Source organism: Phoca vitulina, unplaced genomic scaffold (genome assembly GCF_004348235.1).
Source record: "Phoca vitulina isolate PV1807 unplaced genomic scaffold, GSC_HSeal_1.0 scaffold36, whole genome shotgun sequence".
Lineage (NCBI taxonomy): Eukaryota > Metazoa > Chordata > Mammalia > Carnivora > Phocidae > Phoca > Phoca vitulina.
The window spans coordinates 10310319-10331880 of record NW_022589739.1 but is presented as its reverse complement, the minus strand read 5'-3'; the positions used below and the strand labels follow the sequence as shown (position 1 = coordinate 10331880).

General features: G+C 46.5%; 1 protein-coding gene across 1 annotated transcript; it reads right to left on the bottom strand.

Annotated features, from left to right (window-relative positions):
* Window positions 1-5282: 5282 nt before the first annotated feature.
* HPX (hemopexin) lies at window positions 5283-15102 on the bottom strand. Its single transcript, XM_032427170.1, has 10 exons — window positions 15020-15102; window positions 14808-14872; window positions 14639-14710; window positions 14340-14461; window positions 12551-12701; window positions 11641-11853; window positions 11244-11375; window positions 6760-6890; window positions 6517-6679; window positions 5283-6378 (listed from the first exon to the last, which is right to left on the bottom strand). The coding sequence occupies exons 1-10, from the start codon at window positions 15100-15102 to the stop codon at window positions 6104-6106; spliced, it is 1407 nt and encodes a 468-aa protein (XP_032283061.1). The 3' UTR covers window positions 5283-6103.
* Window positions 15103-21562: the final 6460 nt, after the last annotated feature.

Sequence of the window (21562 nt, the reverse complement as noted above, 5' to 3'; positions counted from 1 at the left end):
GATAGTATCCAGTGGTCAGGTCCGTGGCCAAGAGGCCATCAAGGATATGAGGGGAAATGTTACTATCCAGAAACCTTCTCTTGGTTCATTCCTCTAAGGCAGAGGTTTCAATTTATTGTAAATGCTAACCGTGGAGCAACTGACTGGAGAAGCCCTCAAGGTAAAACCTAAAACTAAAGGTGTCCAAATCTAAACTCATGATCTCATCCCTTTTATTGGCCTCCTAAGAAGTTTCACTGGGGTGAGAAAGGACCCTCCCCAACACACACACACACACTTGCCTGGATGCAGGTACACTTTGTCCATCCCTGTGAATGGCACCACCATCTACTGGATTACCCAAGCCAGAAGCCTCAAGCTCATCCTTGACTACACTTTCACTTAACATGAGGTGAACACAAATGTTTTAAGTTTACTTATGGAATATTTCAAATATACACAAAAGGAGACTTAACAGTATAATGAGCCTTCATATACCCATCATTTGGTTTCAGTAATTATCAACTCCTGGCCAAGAGTTTATTATGATTTGACAAACATCTATGATATAAGAACCATGTACCAGATCCCAGCCTAGAACCTAAGGATCCAAAAATGAATCAGATTTAAATGTAACCCAACCTGAGGGATATAACATCTGACCTTGGTTCTTGAAAGACAAGTAATTACCCATAAGAGGAAAGGTGTCCTCATTCATTCATTCATTCATTCTCTTTCAACAAATAGTTATTAAGTGTGAGGCACTGTCCTTGGTACTAGGAACATATAAACAAACAAGATTCAGTCCCCATCTTCATGAAGCTTGAATAACACGGGAATGAGACATTAAACTTGTGGTTAGAAATGTGATGAGTATCTTGAAGGAGATGTACAGGATGCTATGAGTGGACTAAATTTGGCCTGGGAGGTTTGGGAAGGCTTTCATAAGGAAGTGACACATATGTGAGGGGAAGGGGTAAAGGAGATGGAGGTCAGCCAGAAGAGAAAATTATTCCAAGTCCAAGGAGAAGTACAAAAAGGCCAGTATGGATGTAATAATGGTGAAGTATTCTTATTAGAAGTATTCTCGTCTTATTAGATGAGCTGGAAAGGGTGGGTATGTACCAAGTCAAAAAGGGCCTATTAGGCTGAGGGTTTTGGACATTATTTTAAGGGGAATGGAAAATCATCAAAGTGTTTGAGGCAGGAGAGTGGCATGTCCACCCTTGCATTTTAGAAGATCACTTCCAGCTGCTAAGTGGAGAATAGATAGAGCAAAATTGGCAGTGTGGGGACCAGTTAGGAGGCAATTGATGTTCTAGGTAGCAGATGATTATAGTGGTAGGAGTAGGAATGGAGAAAGTTGCATAGGTTTAATAAATATTCAGTAGGTAGAATTCACAAAAAGTGATCAATCAGTTGATTGGCTATGGAATAAAGAGATGACATCCAGATTTCTGCTGGAGCAAATGAAAAAATCCAGAAGTATCACCGGTTTACAAAGCAGAACACTTGTCTTCCCAACCCCATTGAATAGGGTGGCTGCAATATTCAGGAAAATCTCTTCTGATAACCAGAGGCACACAGATAGTTGGGGGGTGGGGGAGGGTGGAGAAAGGAGTCTAATTAGCTAAGATGTAAAAAGGAAATTGTACAGTTCACATGTAATGCATGTGAAGACACACACAGTCTTCATGAATCCCTGATCTCTTCCTAGGTTTGCAGAGCTTCCTGATCAATGGGGAGTCAACCTGTGTCCTTCATTCATCCTCTCTCTATTGTATCTCTTCCCCACTTCTGATGTTCTCCACGACCTAGGAGCAACTGGTAGCCTATGAATTGCCTTAGATGCTCAGTGTGTGGTTCTGACCAGTGTAGGTCCCTCTGAGGCAGCAATCTTTTAAAATCATTACCTTGGATCTATTTAGGAAAAACTTGAATTAGAAGCAGATCTATCCAGAGTCACTTATCAAGAGTACTGGCTTTATCCTATTTGGATTAATAGACCAACCATTTAGCATTACCAGGCAGTTGGCACCATATATGGGAGAATAGATCTTTCATCTCTATTAGCAGCAAAAACACTTAATGAAGCAAAGGCAGCCTTTTCTACCACTACATATAAGTATTGCTTTGATATTGCAATCTTTCTTGTAGTTGATTCAATAAACCCTCTTTCTTCTGGGTGTTGTTATCATTTGAAAATCTATAAGGAGTAAAATCTTTCCAGATTAATGGAATTCATAAGTCACATGCTAGGCCTGGCAAAGGCTTGCTCAATACCCTTCTTCAACAGGACTATTCTAATACATTCCCAGGAAGAGCATATAGGGTGAGAAGAGAAAAGGATCCAGGCCTGAACCCTAGGAGGACCAGTATTTGGGGAGCCAGCAGAGGAGAAAAAGGCTAAGAAGAAAACTGAGAAGAAACAGTAAGAGAAGAATCAACAGAGAGTAACGTCATGGAAGAAATCCAAGAGAGGAAAGACTTTCAAGAAGGAAGAAGTGGTCAACAGCATCAAATGCAGCAAAGATTTCCAATAAGTTCAAGGCAAAAAAGTATCCTTTGAATTTGGCAACATTGAAGGCCTGGATCCCCATGATATGATCTGTGTCAGCAGAAAATGAGGGCAGAAGCCACAATGCAGTGAATTGAACAAATGAAAATGAGGAAGTAGAATAAGTGCAGACCTTCCTTTTGAGAAATTTGTAAGGAGGAATAGACTGTAGTGAAGAGTGATCTGAAGTTAAAGATTCTGGTTTTGTCTCTTTTTTTTAAGATGATAGAGACTTAAACATAGATATCAACTACAAAAAGATACCAGTAGAGAAGATGAATTTGAAAATAAAAAAGATGATGAGAGATGGAGGGAGATCCTGGAGGCAACAAGAGGAGGTAGGATCAAGGGCTTATGGAGAAGAATCAGACACCTTAACTTTATAGGCTGACAGGAAAGGGGAGAGGGCAAGGGTATAGGTAGGGTAATTAATAAAGTGGAGCAGGAAAGAGGTTGAGGGGTATCGTGCCCAGTGATATCAACATTTTCAAAGTCTTTAGCTGAGGAAGGGAAGAAGTTTGGATGGAGAACAAGAAAAACCATACAAGGTAAGTATTATCCTGTAGTGAACATGTCATTTTTGTTGTTAATCTGCACAGCATGCACCGCCCCCCTTCTTATTGGTAATAGCACATAAGTGTTCTTTAAAGATCCATCCCGCCCCACTCTAAGTCTATGTGGTTCAGACGGGCATCACCCCAGTCTCATACACACGTCAGTGGCTAGGTTCCTAACCCATCATCAGGTCAAAGTGATCAGTTCAGAAATGGGCACATGATGAAATCAGATCCAGGAATTTTCCTGCAACCGTTGGGCAAGAGGTGCTCATAGAAGGCAAACCTGGTGGACATCCTGCCACCGGGAAAGAGCCTGCCTGAGAACAAAGCCAACTCAAAGAAAGCAGAGCTAAGGGGTGGAGAGAGACAAATGCCTGGTAACATCATTTTAACATATATATTTACCTCTGCCTAAATTCACATAAGTCAGTAAATTTCCTTTGTACTTAACATTAATTTGAGTTGGGTTTTATTACTTGCAACCAAGAGTTATGCTGAATCTGTGTGGCAGATACTGCCTGCCGGAACTCATCCCCACACCCACTCTTCTCTAACCTCCCCTGGAAAGGGCTGGAAATCTGAAAACCACATTTCTCAGATGCCTTTGTCACTTCATTCCAGTCAGGTTCCGCCAGTGGGAACCATCACAGGAGGAAGGGGGAGGTCCTCCTGCTCTTGGCGGTCCCTCTGGCAACAGCAGCAGCAGTGCTTGCTGCCTAGCAAAAGCGGAAGCGGTTCCAGGAGCATCAGCAGTACAAACTGCAGGTGCATTAGCAGCTAGTGCAGATTTGTGGGCTCCGGCTCCTTGATCTTTGGGCTCCCCTTTTCTCCCTTTTGCTCCTCTAAACCAAGATTAGTGGTAGTTTCCTGGTCTCTGGGTAACTCTGCTTTCCTTTTTATGTTTCTCCAGACTTCCCTTACAACTTTGTTGTTGTTGTTGTTTTTAAGTAAGCTCTGCACCCAACTTGGGGCTTGAACTTACGACCCTGAGATGGAGAGTTGCATGCTCTACGGACTGAGTCAGCCAGGCACCCCCCTCCCTTACGACTTTGTAACAAATTCTTTGCATTAAATCCTTCTCTACTTGGAATATCTGGAGTGATTTCTGTATACTTACTGAACAGTCATTGATACAATACACATTTCTATTTGGCATACACGCATGGGTGTACACACACATACACCACTCACAAGGCTCAGAGAGGCTGTTTCTCAAATATACAGAATTAGTAATTGGCCTACCTAGCTGGGATTGGAATTCGGACATGTCTGATTCTAAAGTTCTCACTCTTTCTCTACCTAACGTTGGCTTTTGTATTTCTTTTGTTTTCCTTTTTTATGGCTTGCTTAAATAGACATTAAAGGGGACAGAAATAAAAGTATTGTGCGTTTTTTTTAAAGATTTTATTTATTTATTTGACAGAGAGAGACACAGCAAGAGAGGGAACACAAGCAGGAGGAGTGGGAGAGGGAGAAGCAGATTCCCCGCTGAGCAGGGAGCCCGATGCGGGGCTCAATCCCAGGACCTGGGATCATGACCTGAGCCAAAGGCAGATGCTTAATGACTAAGCCACCCAGGTGCCCCGAAATAAAAGTATTATTAAGAAAGTTGTTCAGGTGATTGACCTTGATGTTCAATTTGGGTAGGAAAAGAATGGCTTTGTGACAATGGAGGACTGGGAGATAATAAAGGGCTCAAACATCTCTAAAGGCAAGGAGCTGGAGGAGAATGAAGTTGTGCAGGAGGCAGAAGGATAAAGATAAGAAGTTGTGGTTACAAGTGGGATGGAACTTAAGGAAAATTTTCACAGGTGGAGCAATTGTGAATAATCACTAGGGTTAGAGTTTGGTCATACTAATTGGATGGCTTCACCAACTGAGAGAACATAGTCAAGAGGTTGGTAGATGATGGCCATAAGAATTGTATGGCTCACTTGCATGATGCCAAAGAAGGAGAAATTTAACCTGCATAGAAAGAGGAAGAGAAATGGTACAGATGTGTATGGGAGTCATGCTAAAGCTAATACCATTGCCCATCTATTGGGACAGCTATAGGGAAAGGAGGAGGGACCCTGGTGCAGAGCACCTAGGAGGTGCTGAGTGGATGAAAGAAGCATGAGTGGGACCTTTTCTGGGAGTTCCTTGGAGACAAACTAGAGGCTTCCCTGTGACAGAGCAGGTAGGAGAAGAGAAGAAAGAAGAGACTTAAATTTCCTCCTTCGATAGAGAGGAGGAAGTTAATCTTGAGTACCAGAGTTGCTGGATAAGTGTTTAGACACCTCCAAGCTCTCTGGCATGATGCAGTGATGGCCCCAGATGTAGCACATTGACTGAATAAGGCCCAGACCTGAGACTCTGGCCTTATCCCCACCTCTCAGACTGAAGGAGGAACACCCAGCCCTATGATAATCATCTAGACTCCATCAGGGATGAAGGGGAAAGCTCAAGATACTTCTTGGGAGTGGACCCCACAGCTCTGGTGCTTCACCCCTAACCTCTATTCCCAGCCATAGCCAACCTCAAGCCCTGGGTGCATCCTGATCTAAGAAGCCCAGATTCATCTTCTGTCCTCCCTCCCAGCCATTGAGGCTGGTGAAGGAACCTTAGGCAGTTCTGGTCCAGTGGGACCTGGTGCCTGTCAGAAACCACTCTATGGCCTGGCCTCCCAGTACAAAGCCCTGTGTGGCAGTTGGAGCTTGTCAGTCTACTCTTCTACCCACCAAATTCCCACAAAGCAAGGGGCCACCAGGTCAGGAGGGGTTGGCCTTAAACCAGATGAGGCCATGGTCCAGAGTGTGAGTCTACTTCTGGGAATTTTCCATCAGCCCTTCCCTCCCTTGCTTCTCACAGCCTCATTTGAACTTGACAGCCTCCAAAGAGATATTACTAGCTTCTCAATTCAAAGAAAGAAATGAGATTGTTCCACAACCAGGGCCCCTTGAGTCTAGCAAAGAAGCACTCTGGCTTTATTGTGAGGAAAACAGGGAGAAGGAGCTGGGCCAGACTCATCTCAAGAGACCTCCTCTCCACGATTGCAACCCAGCATGTTCCCCACTTTCTTGGGCTGGGGAAGGGTCTTGGCCGTGCTCAGTTCCTCTGCATCACTGTAGCAGTACAGATCGGAGCCATGGATGAGGTATAAGCCAGGACCATCGGCAGAACATGAATGGAGGCCGAGGGACTTCTCCACACACAGGGCCCCGTCAACCTTCTCATGGGGCCAAGGAAGCTCCGTCCACGTGGCTTGAGGTCCTAACTTCAGGTCCAGCCACCACAGCTTCCGTCCTGGAAAGAAGGCACCAGACAAAACATAGCTTCCACATCATGGGATCCTCACCTTACCCTTCCCCAAGCCCTGACGGGGATCTATGCCATGGAGAAGTACCAGAACAAGCCACCATGCAGTATCCAGATGCCCCTCACCTGCCATAATGTGGAGCCGAGAAGTCCCAGGACAAATAAAGGCTGCATCCACAGCCTCAAGGTTGATCCCATGAGGGCTCCCAAATTCCTTCTCCAGCTTCTTTGGATAACCATCTACTAGAGTATAGCCTCCCTTTGCCAGGAAGATATATACCTGAGTGCCCTGGAGGACAAAGGACGTTAATCAGCATAGAGCTGGATACGCTCCCAGTCCCCATTTCAAGCCTCTCTCCCAACACATACCTGGATTAGGTAGACTTTATCGTCCCAGGAAAAGGCAGCATCCACTGTTGAAGGACCCTGGGGCCACTGATGGACAATGGGCCAACTGTGCCACCCATCCCGGCTAGTGTCCAGACGCCAGTAGTGGGACCCTGTGGGGTATCAGAGGTACCTCTAGTGCTGATGGGATAGGCAAGTAACAGGTGCAGGGATAGGTCCTGAGCGGGAGGACAGAATACATCCAGAGGCCAAGAGGGAAGAGGCCAGGTGAGAGGAGATAGAGCAGGACTTGATCAGCAAAGTTGGGCCTGGTGACCTGATTGGAGCTGGAGTCACTAGGGCCTGACAGAAGGGCAAGCATGGAGAACAGTGGCTAAGGTGCCAAGTGAGGCCAATGTCATGGGGTTTGGCAGTGGCTCCCTGTGCATCTCAGACATCCATGTACAGAGAGACTATAGACAATGAGGGACAGTGACCAAAAATTAAAAGAGAAGCACCACAGCATGCTCCCACCAAGTGTTCTCATTCTGGCTGTGTTCTCTAATCCCTTGAGGTGGCAGGAGAATGAGGGAGTAGCCAGACATGCCCTAATTTTCTTCTCCCCTTCTCATAACAATTTATTAATGGAATTGTCTAAGTTCCCATTTACCTTTCCTTCCTTAACCACTTCACTTATACTTGTTTCCTCCTCCATTGAAACTGTACTTGTCAAGGTCGTCAGTATCCTCCAACTTGCAAATCTAATCGTCACTTCTCTGTCTCCATCCTGCTCCACCTCTCAGTAGCATTTGACTGCTCACGACTCTCTTCTTGAAATATCTTTTTTTGGATCTTGGCTTCTGTGATACCAGCCTCTTCCAGTGTTCCTCTTATTTTTTTTTTTTACTACCCTTCTCTTTAGCCTGATATCTTATATTGGAATCCTCTAGTTTGGGCCTCTTCACTACCTACACTCACTTTTTTGGTGATTTCACCTAGTCTAGGGCTTTAAATACCATCTATATGCTGATGACTTTGGATCTGTTCTTTTCAGCTTTCATGGACCTCTCCTTTGGGCATCAGGCTCAAACTTAACTGCCTACCCAATATGTCCATTTGGGGCCATTAGGCACCAAAACCCTACAATGTCCAAGCTGATGTCTGCTCCCTGCCAAACATACACACACACATACACACACACACACACACACACCCCTACTCTTTCCCTAATCTTTCCCAATTTTAGAAAAAGGAACCACCAGTCACCCAGTTGCCTAGTCCCAAAAAGCTAAGTCATTCTTAAGACCTCTCTTTTTCGTTCCCCACTCCAACCAATATTCAATCCATTGGTTAATGCTGTCACCTCAACCTCCAAAATATATCAAGATGACTCCTCACCACCTCTGTTTGCTTTAATCCTAGTCCAAGCTGTCGTTGCCTCTAAGCCAGACAACTGCAAGAACTACTATACTTACTGGATGCCCTGCTTACACCATTGTATCTCTTATGACTTGTGTGCTCCAGGATGATCTTTAAAAAATAAGTGAGAACATATCACAGTCCTGCTCAAGACCCCCTCCTGGCTTTCTTTCATAGTTGAAAATCCTTACCCAGGCATATGTAATCTGGCCCCTGTCTCCCTTTTTCAAGCCACTCACCTGCTCTTTCATTGTTCTCTAGCCACTCTGGCCTTCTTTCCTGATTCCTCAAAGTATTTGCTATCCATCCTCTCTAAAATGCTTTTCCCCTAGTGCTTTATGTGCCTAATGCTTTAAAAAAAAAAAAGTTTTTATTTAAATTCAATTTAGTTAATGTACATTGTGTTATTAGTTTCAGGGGTAGAATTTAGTGATTCATCAGTTGCATACAACACTCAGTGCTCATTACATCAAGTGCCCTCCTTAATGCCCATCACCCAGTTATTCTATCCCCCTCATCCCCCTCCCCTCCAGCAACCGTCAGTTTGTTTCCTATAGTTAAGAGTCTCTTGGGACACCTGGGTGGCTCAGTCAGTTAAGCATCTGCCTTCAGCTCAGGCCATGATCCCAGGGTGCTGGGATCAAGTCCCTCATCAGGCTCCTTGCTCAGCGGGGAGCCTGCTTCTTGCTCTTGTGCTTCCCCCTGCTTGTGCTCTCTCTCTCTTGCTCTCTCTCTCTCTCTGACAAATAAATAAATAAAATCTCAAATTGCTTGCCTCCAAAAAAAAAAAAAAAGAGAGAGTCTCTTATGGTTTGCCTCCCTCTCTGATTTCATCTTATTTACCTAATGCCTTTTTATTACTGAAATCTCAGCTCAAAAAGCATCTCTTCAAAGAAGGGGCCCCTCATTTTCCTCAACTCTATCTCATTATCTTGTCTTAATTTCTTCACAGCTTTTTTTGACACCTAACATTTTTTATTTTATATTTCAAAACATCAACAATTTTTAAAATCCATTTATACCAGCTCCAAATGGTATTTGAGGATAAGAAACATCCTGATGTTCCCAGAACACTTCACAACTACCTAAAAGTATCTCTTCTTTCTCTTTCTTTTTTTTTTTTTTTTTGAGACGTTTCACTTTTTACTCACACATTTAAAAGCAATAAGAAATATTTTAAAATATCTCAGTACAGATACATTTTCGACTTCAAATCACCTTACTGTGTTCACATCAGCCTCCCAACTCTTCTTTCTCTTTCTTATTGTCCTCTCTCCCTCTATCAGGCTCTATGAGGGCATGTCTGCCATTGTTGGCTACTGTATCCCAGTGCTTAGAACTACGTCCAGTGCTTCTCAGGTGCTCAATAAATATTTGTTGCATAAATAGCCGATGTTCTCACTATAGCCACAAGTTCCCTTTATAGCTGTTTACTGGGCATATCATAGTGACTACATATCCACCTTCACCTCCTCTTGAAACTACCCCTATTTTGAGAATGAGCTGTGGTGCTCTTTGTGCAGAGGAAATAAGTGATGAACCCCTGATGCATCACCAGGTAAGGCACAGACTGACCAGTAACCACTTCAGTGTGGTGTAGAATAAAAATATGGGCTGGGTCAGTCAGATTTCCTCTCTGGCAACCCGACTAGGAAAAGAGAGCAACAGAGGCAGTTCCCAGTTGGACCTGAGGCTGAAAGATCATGAATAGGAGAAGGGAGAGGGCATGATGGGCCTTGTCCAAGCCAACATTGTGAAAAAGCAGAAAGAATGGGTAAGAAGCTAGGAGGCAGAGAAAAGAGAAAGATATATCAGAGAAGGGAGAGGACCAGCCCTATGCTGAGTAGCTGGTTCACACTAGTGTTGTCACCAAGATGGTGAATTCTCACCTCAGCTGGGGATTTTTAATGTAACAGTGTTCTCTCATCAGCTAGGAAACATATCTAATACTTTTGATTTAGGAGTTCAGCTGCATTCTATTCATGGCCACATGGCCTGGAGGTTCTATGATCTCTCCATGGCTGGGTATTCTCTCTACATCTTTATGTGGTCCCTGTGGCCCTGTTTTCTCAGTATCTCTACCTACCTACCTACCTACCTCTATCTCTGTCTCACTTTTTCTGTCTGTCCTCCCAATGGTCCCATGCTCTCACCATAGCTGCATGTTCTGATAATTATGTGTTCTTACTATGGCATATATTCTCAGTATAAGTCTATATTTTCACTGCAGGTATGTGTTTCATCATGGATGAATGTTCTCATTACAACATGCATTCCTGTTGTAGGGATATGCTCTCCTCATGACTGTGTCTTTTTCATTATAGCTTGGTAGTCATATCTGATCAGATTTGTCCAGGGGTTAGGAGCAAAAAAGGATTTTCACTGTTCTATGTTCTCACCACTATTTTACATTTGTATCTGATCATACATATGTCTTAGGCTGAGTATTGTTTACTCCTTCTCTTGGAGCTATTCTCAAGGGTGGATCAAGACTCATCACTATCTGCCTGACTAACACCAGAACATCCCTAGGTATGGCTTTTACCAATTAATGCCACAGGTCTGGAGAGGGGTATCTCTCTGGTCACTAAGAGTAAAAATCTCCTCAGGCCAGCAAATCTATCTCCTAAAGGTCTAAGGGACCCAAAATTTCTTGGCTGGTTCTCAGCAATAGGAACATCTCATCCCCAGGTAATGCTGTGCCCAGAGGCCTGAGCTAAGAACGAAGAGGCACTTGGAAAAAGATGGAGCTCCCAAGGATATGCTTAAGGGGAGCTAGAGGACCTGGCAAGACATGCAAGAGCAAAGGGAATATGAGGAGTCCTAGGGACATAAAGAGGGTACAGACCCGAGAGTAGACACTACTGTGGGGTAAACAGGTAGATGAAATTAGAGGCCTGGGCAGTGAGAGACAAAGTTGAACAATATGCATCAGAGGAGATGAGGGATAAAAAACTGCATGCCGAGGATGCTAAGGATGGGATTCAAGGGGACAAAATAAGGCACACAGTGATGAAAATGGAGGAAGTCTATCAGCGATGGGGGACACATGGAAGAGACAGGAGGGATGGAGGGCAGAGGTGGGGGCGTCAGGAGGCATCTCTCACCACTGAAGGCGTATGTGGCACCATGCTTGTCGATCAGCAGTGCAGACAAGACTAGATTTGGGCTACAGCGCATATCCCCACGGCCATGATGGGTGTCATTCCCATGGCCCGTCCCATTCCTGTGTCCATGGCCTGGGGAGAGAAATAGGTGAGGGGGAACACAGAGGGAGGCCAGAGGTCAGAATGAAGTCCGAGGTGGGAGAGACAGCTAGGGGTAGTGGGGATGTAGACTTCTTCCATAGCAGGACAACTGGGAAGGTCCAGAATGGAGACTGGGCTAGGGCAAGGGCCAAGTGCTGTCCCACAGAATTAAGGTAGGAGCTAGGGTATGTGGGGTCTGCAAACTCAGGGAAGGTAGATGAATTCCAGCAGATTTCAGGGGCCGGGGCTTTCTCACCTCTGCCAGGGCAGGGTATGAAGTAGTCTCGAACATCCAGAGGGTACTTGGGAAGCACCTCTCCCGTGACAGGGTGGAAGCGCAGGAACTGGTTACCCCGGAAGCAGTAGTAGCGGCTGAGCCAGTGCAGGGCAGAGGAGCATTCCCCAATGGCTGGCCAAGAGCGCTCCTTTTTGGTTCCCGTAGCCAAGTCCCAGAACCACGTTTGGTTACCTTTGTCCAGTCAATCAACAAACATTCAGTGAGGCCAGGCTATGCCCTCCCTTATGCTAGCATTGGGCCCCATAATGGGCCAGGTATGGTCCTGGCCCCATGGAACTCACAGCCCAGCAGGGAAACAGTTGAAGAGAGTGATCATATAATAAAATTCAGCAGGAAAATGCATATGATTGGCTCAGCAAGTGCAGTGAGGAGAGACAGGGAAAGGTTTCCAGAGGTGATAGTTAAACTAATACCTGAAGCAGGAATCACAAGGCAGAGAAGAGGAGGAGATGGAACTCTGAAGGAGGGAGAGGAAAGTCTGAAGCTTGAAGCAAATGAGGTGTACAGGGAAGAGCATAGAGTCTCTGGAACTTCATACTCAAGGTAAAGGCATGATGAGTGTCAAGGCTGGAGGGTCAGTAGGAACTTGGTCATGGAGAACCTTGTACATAAGACTAAGGAACATAGATTTATCCTAAGGATCATGGGGAACAGTGAAGAACTTTTAGCAGAATTACACCCAGTTACCTCACCCAGGGTGACTTCCTCTCCTTTCCCTATTTGACCTCTAGACCATAACCAGCTTCTCTATTTCTTCCCTTCCTTGGGAAGCCACATGGTGCTCCAACACCACCACCATCCCTGCCACTACCTCAATCACCACCAACTCAGCATTACTCCAGGCTCTCTTATTCCAGCCTGCACTGACCTTTGAAGAAGAAGATACCCTCCTCTTTGCATTCCCCACGGTGACATTCCACAGCTGCATCCACCGGTGATGGGATTCCAGGAAACACTTCTTGGAGCAACTTCGGATAGCCTTTCTCCTTCTCAGGAGGATACACCCAGATTTTGTCTCCCTGCATACAAGTTACTCTATTTTTAACTGTGGACCCCACATACTGCCACCTGCATTCACACATAACATCTTTGATCTATTGCATTTATACAGTATCCCCCCCCCCCCGCGGCCCTACACACTTTCAATCCACCTGTGGACGACAATGTGCTGCCCCCTGCACAAACACATACTCTTAGTTTGTGCAAATCCTGCCACTGTTGCTATAGCACATGCACACATCGACCACTCCCATGACACACTTATCTGTAATACCGTTAGTCTTGGCAAACACATCCACAAATAGTCATCCTGCAATCATCCATCCATTCATATATTCATTTGTTCGTCTATTTATTCACCCATTCACTCAAGAAACAGTTGCTGAGTGACTACTATATGCCAGATATTGTGAAAGGCACTGGAGATAAAGGGATGACAAAACTGTCTCTGCCTTCAAGGAGTTCACTAAAGAAAAGCAGAAAGGTACCTACAATCCTAGCCATGCAACCACCAAAGTGGAAACATGTGAAGTGCATTGGGAATATAAGCGGAGTGCTTAAGCCTACACAGAGAATTCCTGGAAGGCTTCATAGAGGAGGAAGCATTGGGGCCAAGAGTTGAAAACTGAGTAGGAATTCAGTGGGACAATTGTGGAAAGGGTGTTACCAGCAGAGGGAGCAGCAGGTGCAGAGCATGCTCAGAGAATTACAGGTAGTCTCCTGTAGGTGGCACACAGTGAATGTGCTGGGGGAGGAGATAAGACTGTAAAGACAACCAAAGGCCAGATCTCAAGACCCACGCGTACCTGACTTGCAGGAATTAGCACAGGGTGGTGCCACTTAATGAAATAGGGGACACAGCAGAAAGGGTGGGTTTGTAAGAAAGATACTAAACTCAGTTTGGGGGATACTGAATTTGAGGTACCCACAGAACATCTAAGTCAAAGATATCTGCCAGGAAATTGGAAAGAGATAGCTGGAGCTCTGGGAGAGATCCAGATCTGGTGCCCACAGCATAGGAAGTCCTCAGAGCCGTGGCAGCGGTTGAGATCATGCAGGGAGGGTGTTTTGAAGGGCTGGGACAGATCTCCAAGGAACATTCAGGGACTGGCTGAGGACGGGAAGCTGGAAAACAGCAGGAAAGAGGCAGGAGGGGACAGAAAGCTGGCAGTGAGGGCTGCCCTAAGCACACAGAGCCTTGTACAAATTAGGAGAAGGCGCGCTTCCTCTATGCAGACACAGCCTGGGCCAGGACATGGGACTTGGTGAGCACAGCAGGCTGGACTTCATCTTCCCCTCACCCCTCGGCCAGGTGCCATTGTTATGAACAGCCTGGTCACCATACGAAGAGTCTGTGAGGCAGAGTCATGGAGACCAAGGGAAAAAATTACCAGGAAGGAAAGGACGGCCAACAGCATGAGGAGTAGCAGAGAGGTCTGGACAAAGATTGGGCCTGAAGGATAGCCACTGGGTGCTGTGCTTGCCAGGCCCACATGCACATACACTCCCTCAGCTTGAGCTTTTTCAGGAAAGGAAGGCACAGGGGGAGGAAGCCTGGAACCTACTGTAAGGCGTCCATGCTAGGGTCACCTGAGGGAGGGTCTCTAGTGTCCATTCCAGCACTTCCCAGCCCCGCCCTGACCTTTGCCCAGCAGTACCCTGATCAGGAAGACATTGGTGTGACCACGGCGGAATGCGGCATCCACGGGGCTGGTGAAATTCTTCCACCTCTCTGAGATTAACTCCCGGACCCATGTGTGACTCTTCCACACAAACTCCCCTGAAAAACACACACTCACTGAGGCACGCAGAATAAACTTTTGGCCGCTGAGATAGTTACAGAGAAGCTGTGGGTGATGCCCTCAGATAATTCCTAAGATCTCCCACAGACAGATACACCCTCGGAGAATAGGACCAGGTCTGCCATCCCAAACGCCCCAACCCCAGCCCCTCCTACCTTTAAAAAACAGCATGGCCCCATGTTCATCCAGGGTGGCAGCATCAAAGCTCCAGCCATCCAAGCAGAGTTCTGGGGTGGGGGTGGGGAGATGCAAGTAAAAGACCAGTCAGGTAATATAACGCAGAGACACAACCAGACAGACAGACTCAGGGAGTCAGGGCCTCACCGGTCACGTCTGGGTTCACTCTGGTCTCACTCCCACCTTCGGTCCTGTTCCCAGGGGTACCGTCCCTAGAGAGAAGACAGATGGTTGTCTGGATCCACTGGGCCCAATCCCTCTCCCTTAGCTCCTGTCTTCAAACTTGCCCCGGCCTAAAAACTGGCCCTATGCTACTCTAGCCCAGTCCCCAGTCCTTCCCCAGCTCCAGCTTTACTCACGGAGGAAGAGGGTAGGCAACAGCCAGAGACCACCACAGGCCCAACAACCCCAGTGCAATGGGTGTTCCCCATGCCCGAGCCATGCTGAGATGCCACAGGACAGCTCTGGGCACCTGGCTCAGTTCCCTATATAGAGATGGTGGCAGCACCACCCCCACCACGAGCCTGCTGACCATCCAAGTCCTGTCTCTCAGAACTATGCCAATATTGGATGATTACATCAGTGCAAATAAGGTCAGGGTCTGGACAGAAATCTGAGTCCAGGACTAACTCTTCCCGGCAAGAGGCCCCATCCCCCTTCAATGACTTTTGAGCGGTAACTAGCCCATGCCACTGAAGCCCGACTGTGACTCTCATCACCTTGATGATGGGTCAAGGAAGGATGTAGATTAATTGAGGATCACCTTTCTGTGGTTGGATTTACCTCTACGATGTGGGAGGAGAGAAGCAGAGGAAACTACCATTTTTGTGTACTAAGTGTCAAGCCATGCTCTAAGACAGCTAAAGACACTGATACTTACATCTATTTAGCAAACACACTTAGAAATACTCAGAGAACAGCTTTTTCCAAGCTTCATCAAGGGTCTTTCTGGGGCATTCCCAAACCCCTTCAGCTTTGCCCTTGATGGGTCAATTATATTTCACTGTCGCCAAATGTCCAAGTCCCACCCCCGGCCCCACCCCTGCTAGCAAAGTACTTAGAAAAATCACCTGGGAGGGAAGGGCTGAATGGGGCAGAAAGAGGTGTCTCTCTCTTGCATATTGCATTTCTAGTAATTACTCTTCCTTGGTAATTTCCACCTTAAGGGAAAAGTGCTTTATTTACCCATCACAGAATAAACAGAACTGTAACTGGGGTTTCACAATATTTACTGCTGAGTCTTGCCTAAATGCTTTCTCAATGAAACCTTTCTTGACCACCTTATCTAGCCATTTCCGACACTTGCATAATTCCTTCATGTCACTTATTAAAGCGTGAAATTATTTCATCTACTTATTTGTTGCTTTTTTTTCTTTGTTTTGCCCATCTTGTTTACCATTACATTCTCTCCACCTCAAATAGTACCTGGTGCATAATAGGTGCTCAATAACTGTTGAATGAAAAAAAAAATGGATTTCACCTACTGACTAGTGTTGCTAATGTTGCAGCCGAATTCCTAACAACTGTCTTTCCTTCTGGGGTGAGGGGAATATCAGGAATTGAGGGTGTGTTAATGATGGGAGGCATATTGTGATCCAGAGGTCACAGGTCCCCTTGTCACTGCCCTTCATCTGATGGTCTTCTCTCTCTCTCCAGTGTCCCACTCCCACATCCCTCTCTTCCTCCAGCCCTGGGATCCGACTTGTTATCTCTAGCATCTGCTATCTTCAGTACTCCTTGGGGCCACTCCCAAAGCCTGCCCCATCTCCATCTAAGACTTGGCTGCTGAATCAAAAGACAAATATGGGCAGTCAGCTATGGGCCAGGCTGAGGTTCCAGGACCCCTGTTCCCTAGTCCAGCCTGAAAGGGCCCTGATCCATCTCAGATGGCTCCATGCCCGTGACATTCCCCTATATAACCTTAGCAAAGATCTCAGATTCCTTTTCCTACTCTGCAATGTTTCCTCCCAACAGGAAAACAAAGATTTGTGGGGCCTCTGGAACATGTCACTGGGCCTCTGCCATCAGGCCCAATGTTCTCGCTTGACTTATAAATGAAAATGTGCCTTTTAACATCATTCCTCCCCGCTAGTTAGTGGGCAAAGCTGGACCCCACAAGCCTTTGGCAGCATGGGCAAATGCCAGGGCTCCTATGGCAGATACCTGACACCCACCTTCTCCCTACTGCAGGGCATCCCTGGTTGGACCTGCTCCACCCCAGTTTCTGGGCACTAGGCACAGGGAGTACCACCCTAACTCACTCTCACCTGTTTTTTTGCCCCTCAGTCTCTAAAACCTCATAGAACGTTCCTGGGGTTCTTCCTACTGAGCATCCGGTAGCCCTTCATCAGCAACCCCCTCAACCACTGTCTCTAGCTCCAGACCTGTGCCTACATGGCCTACAGATTTCACTGAGCCTGCCAGGGAAGAGGGAGGTTTTCACACTGAGTCACAGACACCCCTCAGAAAATCCACAGTGAGGGGGTCTCAATAGTTATATTATCAGCATGCTGCATAGCCCTGCTGGTCCAGGGGAGCAGCTAGCAGCCTCCTTTGGCCTAGCAGGACTCTGAGAACATATACCGGATGGGATTTTTCAGCTTAGCGTCTTTTGCCCCCACCCAGCACTGGTTCCCTTCACAGCACCCCTGGGTCTATCTATCCAGAAGAGTGATTTGTGGCACTTTTTCACTACTGTTTCCTAATTCTCTTTTCTACCCTAAGGGGGCTTAAGTAGCATTATAGGAGCCTTCCCCTGCCCTCCCTGCTCCCTAGCCTCCCCATCATGCCCTCCCCGTGCCCCTGCCCTTCTCCCCTGCCCCACCTTCACAGGGACTAGACAAGCAGAGTCGTCTGCGCAGGCAGGCAGTTCTGTTGAAGCTCAAGTTCTGAGCAGGAGCTAAGAGGCAGAGTTTGGGAACCGAGGCTGTGGCTATGTTGGCCATTCTGGTGTCAGTCACAGGGCACAAGGCAACTCTTCTCAGGGGACCCACATAGGGCTGGCCCTGCTTCTCTGCTCACTCGAGGCAGCCATTTCTGCTTCTCCAGAGTCCCTCCCAGCCCTCTGGCCTGGGCTGAGAAAGTGCTCGTCCATACTTGGTCCTGAGCGCCCCCTGGAGGCCACAGGGTTCAGTGCATACCCACCCTTCAACCAGAGGCCAGAGGCTCGGAAACCGGCTCTCCATAGCGTTCTTGCCTCACTCCTCTCAGCCTGGCTATGGGGCCTTAGCAGTACCCCTTCCTCTGCAAACCTCTGCTGCCCAGAGCAGGTTTGGGGGGACCTCAGTCTCTTGCTTGATTTCCTGGGGAATTCAAGCCCAGAAAAAGCCAACCATCCCTTTTCCTTGTGGTCTTCCCAATCCTATCCAGCAACTTTCGGCTTCCCCTGAAGGGCGTCTGAATGTGGGCCTGCAAATGTCTTCATGGGCAGAGCTTCCCCTTACATTGCACGGGCTACATTTAAACTGGACACTGACCCACTGTCCCTTGGAATGACTGTGTCCAGCCTGCCCCACCCCTGGTCTGAGTTCTCTGATCTCAGTCATTTCTCCTGGGGCCCACTGAGGGCTGCGTGTGCTGGGCCTGCAGCCTGGGGCTGTGTACTCCCAGGAGCAGCGCCTGGATTCCTTTTCTGTGATTTAGAGGGCTTGGGATAAAGCTCCAGGCACCAAAAAGAGCTAGCTGCTCCCTCTGACTCCTCCAACCATGCACGTCTGCTCTTGTTCTGCCTATAATGGGCCTCCCTGCATAGTCCATTCTTGCTTCTCTATGAATAAATATACTCATAATTTGCCTATATCTCTTGGGCACATGTATGTGCCTGGCACTGTACTTCATACGGATTATTTCATTAAATCATAAATATGAGATATATATATATATAATCTCATATATATATGATACTATCTGTCCCATTTTACAAATGAGGGAACTGATATTAGGTATCATAGCCAAATCCCATTGTTAGCAAGTGGTAGAGCTACGATGAAGTGCTGGCTGCTGGACTTCTCGGGCTGTGCTCGTTACTCTATCAAAGGAGGTGCTGATATATGTGTTAACAGCCAGCTCTCCAGAAGGGAGAAAGCCCTGATTTGTAGCATGCGCTAATTTCTGTGGGTAAATCTCCTATTATGGCCATCGTCAAGCTACAAATAAGACATCACCAAAGTAGAATTAAGAAGAAATGCACAGTAATGTACTACTTACTATATGGTGTTTCCACCAGGCAGATACAATAGATGTAAATAACCTGAAGAACACAGGTAATAGTAAAATGCAGTAAAATAATTAGGAAGTGATGAGTTTCGAGTATGATATTAGACTTCAAATTTACATAACTTAATTTTTAATAATGGCTGGGTTTCAACAACCAGCTGTCAAAATTCCTGAAAATTTAACCCTGAGTCCTGTGAGCTGGTATGAACCAGCTCCAGCACCCCACTGCCCACCAGACTGCCTTAGTAGAGAGGACAAGGATGTCATCTGCCCTATTCCCCACTATTTCTTCAGTTCTTAGAGCAGGGCCTGAAATGCTGTATGTGTTAGTATTGAATTCTATTGTTCCTACTTTCTGGTCAGACCTAAAATTTATCTACTTCTCTCTGCCTCCCTCAAAATGCAAACACCATCTCTTGTTTGACCACTGAAATAGCCCCTCTTGTTTGACCGCTGAAATAGCCCCTCCCTCCCTGCTTCTCCTGCCCCTCTAGGGTACATTCTTCATAGCAAGCACAATCTTCAAAAACATGCCTAAAAACACCTTAATGCTCCTGCTTAAAAGTTTTTTTCTTCCTTGAAGACAAAAATCAACTTTAATTCTACTAATCAGAGAACACCACTATGAACATTTTATCTATTCCAGCCTTTCTCTATTCTTCCAACATCCCTTCTGAAACAAAGATGTAATTTTATAAAACCTTTTTCTTCCTTAGTGTACCTCAGACATTGGCATTTTTAAAAGGATGCATATAATTCCACCATATATTTAAGCAAAACTTTATATAGCTATTCCCTGCTGAGGGACACTTCAGTTTTTCTGGGATTATTTTTTTCCTATTATAAATAAAGCTGTGATAAACATTGGTGCTCACACCTCTTTGTGCCTTTGCCCAATTTTTTCTTAGAAAACTTCTTTTTCTTAGAAAACTGGAAGACTCTAGATGATTTTAAGGTGTCTATGGTCTTCAAGGGGAGCAGTTTAGAGAGGTTGAATTTTGTTCTGTTTTTTATTCTCACTTTTCTTTCCACCCCACGGAATCGCTGTCCAGCTGCCTGTTCATTCCATAAGGCATCCTCTCATCTCTGGCACTTAAACCTTTCTGTGGTTTACTAGGATAATCCAGATCAAATCCAAACTCTATCTGACTTAAATAATCCAACACAGGCCTGACTCTCAAAACTTGTTCCTTTCCTCTCTTCCTCCACCTTCCTTCCTCCCCGTCACCCAGGCCTCCTTTCAGGTCCTCCAATACACCGAGATCTTGACCCCTCAGGACATTTGTACCTGTTCTTCCTTTGTCTGGAAATCTCTACCTTCTCTTCTTAACACAGGTGGTTCCCTACCCACCCCCCACCCCAGCCTGCAGGTCACTGCGGCCTTCCTTGCCCACCCGATTTAACATCATATTCTTCTGGGTATTGCATTCTATTCATTTCCATCACAGCTTTAACAGACTGCCATTACACATTTACGCCCTTGTGTTTACTTGTTTGCCTGCTTTCCCCAATAAACTATAAGCTCTGTAAGGGCAAAGAACATTTCTGTCTGTATTCCCAGGGCCCACCACTCTGACCAATAGTAAGTGCACAGAAGTACTTGTTGAATGAATAAATGAACCCGCTGGCCATATATGGCCAGAGGGCTGTTCTGATTACCTGACTGCCCTATATGGCCAGAGGGCTGTTCTGATTACCTGACTGCCCTATATAAGACAGGTGTGATCCCTCGTGGGACCACAAAATAACTTTCTGACCTGGCCCAGCGGGGGCTCTGCTGCAATGCCCAAGTCTGTAAAGATGATTTAAGACTTATGCCAACTAAGTCAAGGCTTCGCTGCTACTGCTAGGCACTACTTCCAGCTACTTCTGGGCCCAAGGCCTAAACTGGGGGGGAAATGCCCACCGTGATCAGGCCAAGAGGAAGTGAGTAACCCCACCTTGAGATACTGTCTGCATGGCTTAGGCAGACAACCTAAATTGGTATCTATGGAAATCAGCCCCAGCAGCCTGTTCTCCGTCTGGTAGGAAAGCCATCTGGGGCTTCCCACCCAAGGAAGTTCATTTTTATTGGCATTTTATCCCCCTGCTTTTAGATGTCGAGAATGTGAGTGTGTGACAAGTTTGGGAACTTCGAGCTTGCATCCTCAGTACCACCGTTGGTGCTTTGTCACAGAGGGCGTACATACACCCGAAACCAGTGTGACATTCTGTGTCAGCCATACTTCAGAAGGGAGTGCGGGGGAGGGATAGACTATCCACCTGTGAACTCCCAGGGACGACCCCACTGGTGCTGAGTGACCTATAATTGAGCACACCCATCTCTGCTGGCCAGGCAATCCTACTCATAACTGGAGCCAGAAGTGCAGGCCCTATAAAACCACCTGCCCCAGAACTTCAGGGAGTTCATCTGTCCCTATACCTGCCTACCAGGTCCCAACCAGTGAGACAAAGAGGATCAGAGAGGTGAAGATAACCAGGAGTTCCATGTGGTTCACACGGTGCCCCCTTGATCTCGGCAAAGTCCCCATGGTCTTCCACAGGTCCCTGGACAGGCCCACCCATCCTAGCTCCAGGAATCAAGCCACATAAGGACAATGTCTTGAGCTTTCCCAGGACCTCTCATAACTAACCTATCAAGATCCATCGTTCCCCAAATCTTGTTGAGTGCCTTCTCTGCCAGTTAT

Bases quoted from the DNA above. Each gene is read 5' to 3' on its own strand.
- HPX (XM_032427170.1), bottom strand. From the start codon at position 15,102: ATGGCTCGGGCATGGGGAACACCCATTGCACTGGGGTTGTTGGGCCTG. The intron at 14,873-15,019 runs GTGAGTAAAGCT...TCTTCTCTCTAG, and splicing joins GTTGCCTACCCTCTTCCTCC to GGACGGTACCCCTGGGAACA. The intron at 6,379-6,516 runs GTGAGGGGCATC...CCTTCTTTCCAG, and splicing joins TCGGCTCCACATTATGGCAG to GACGGAAGCTGTGGTGGCTG.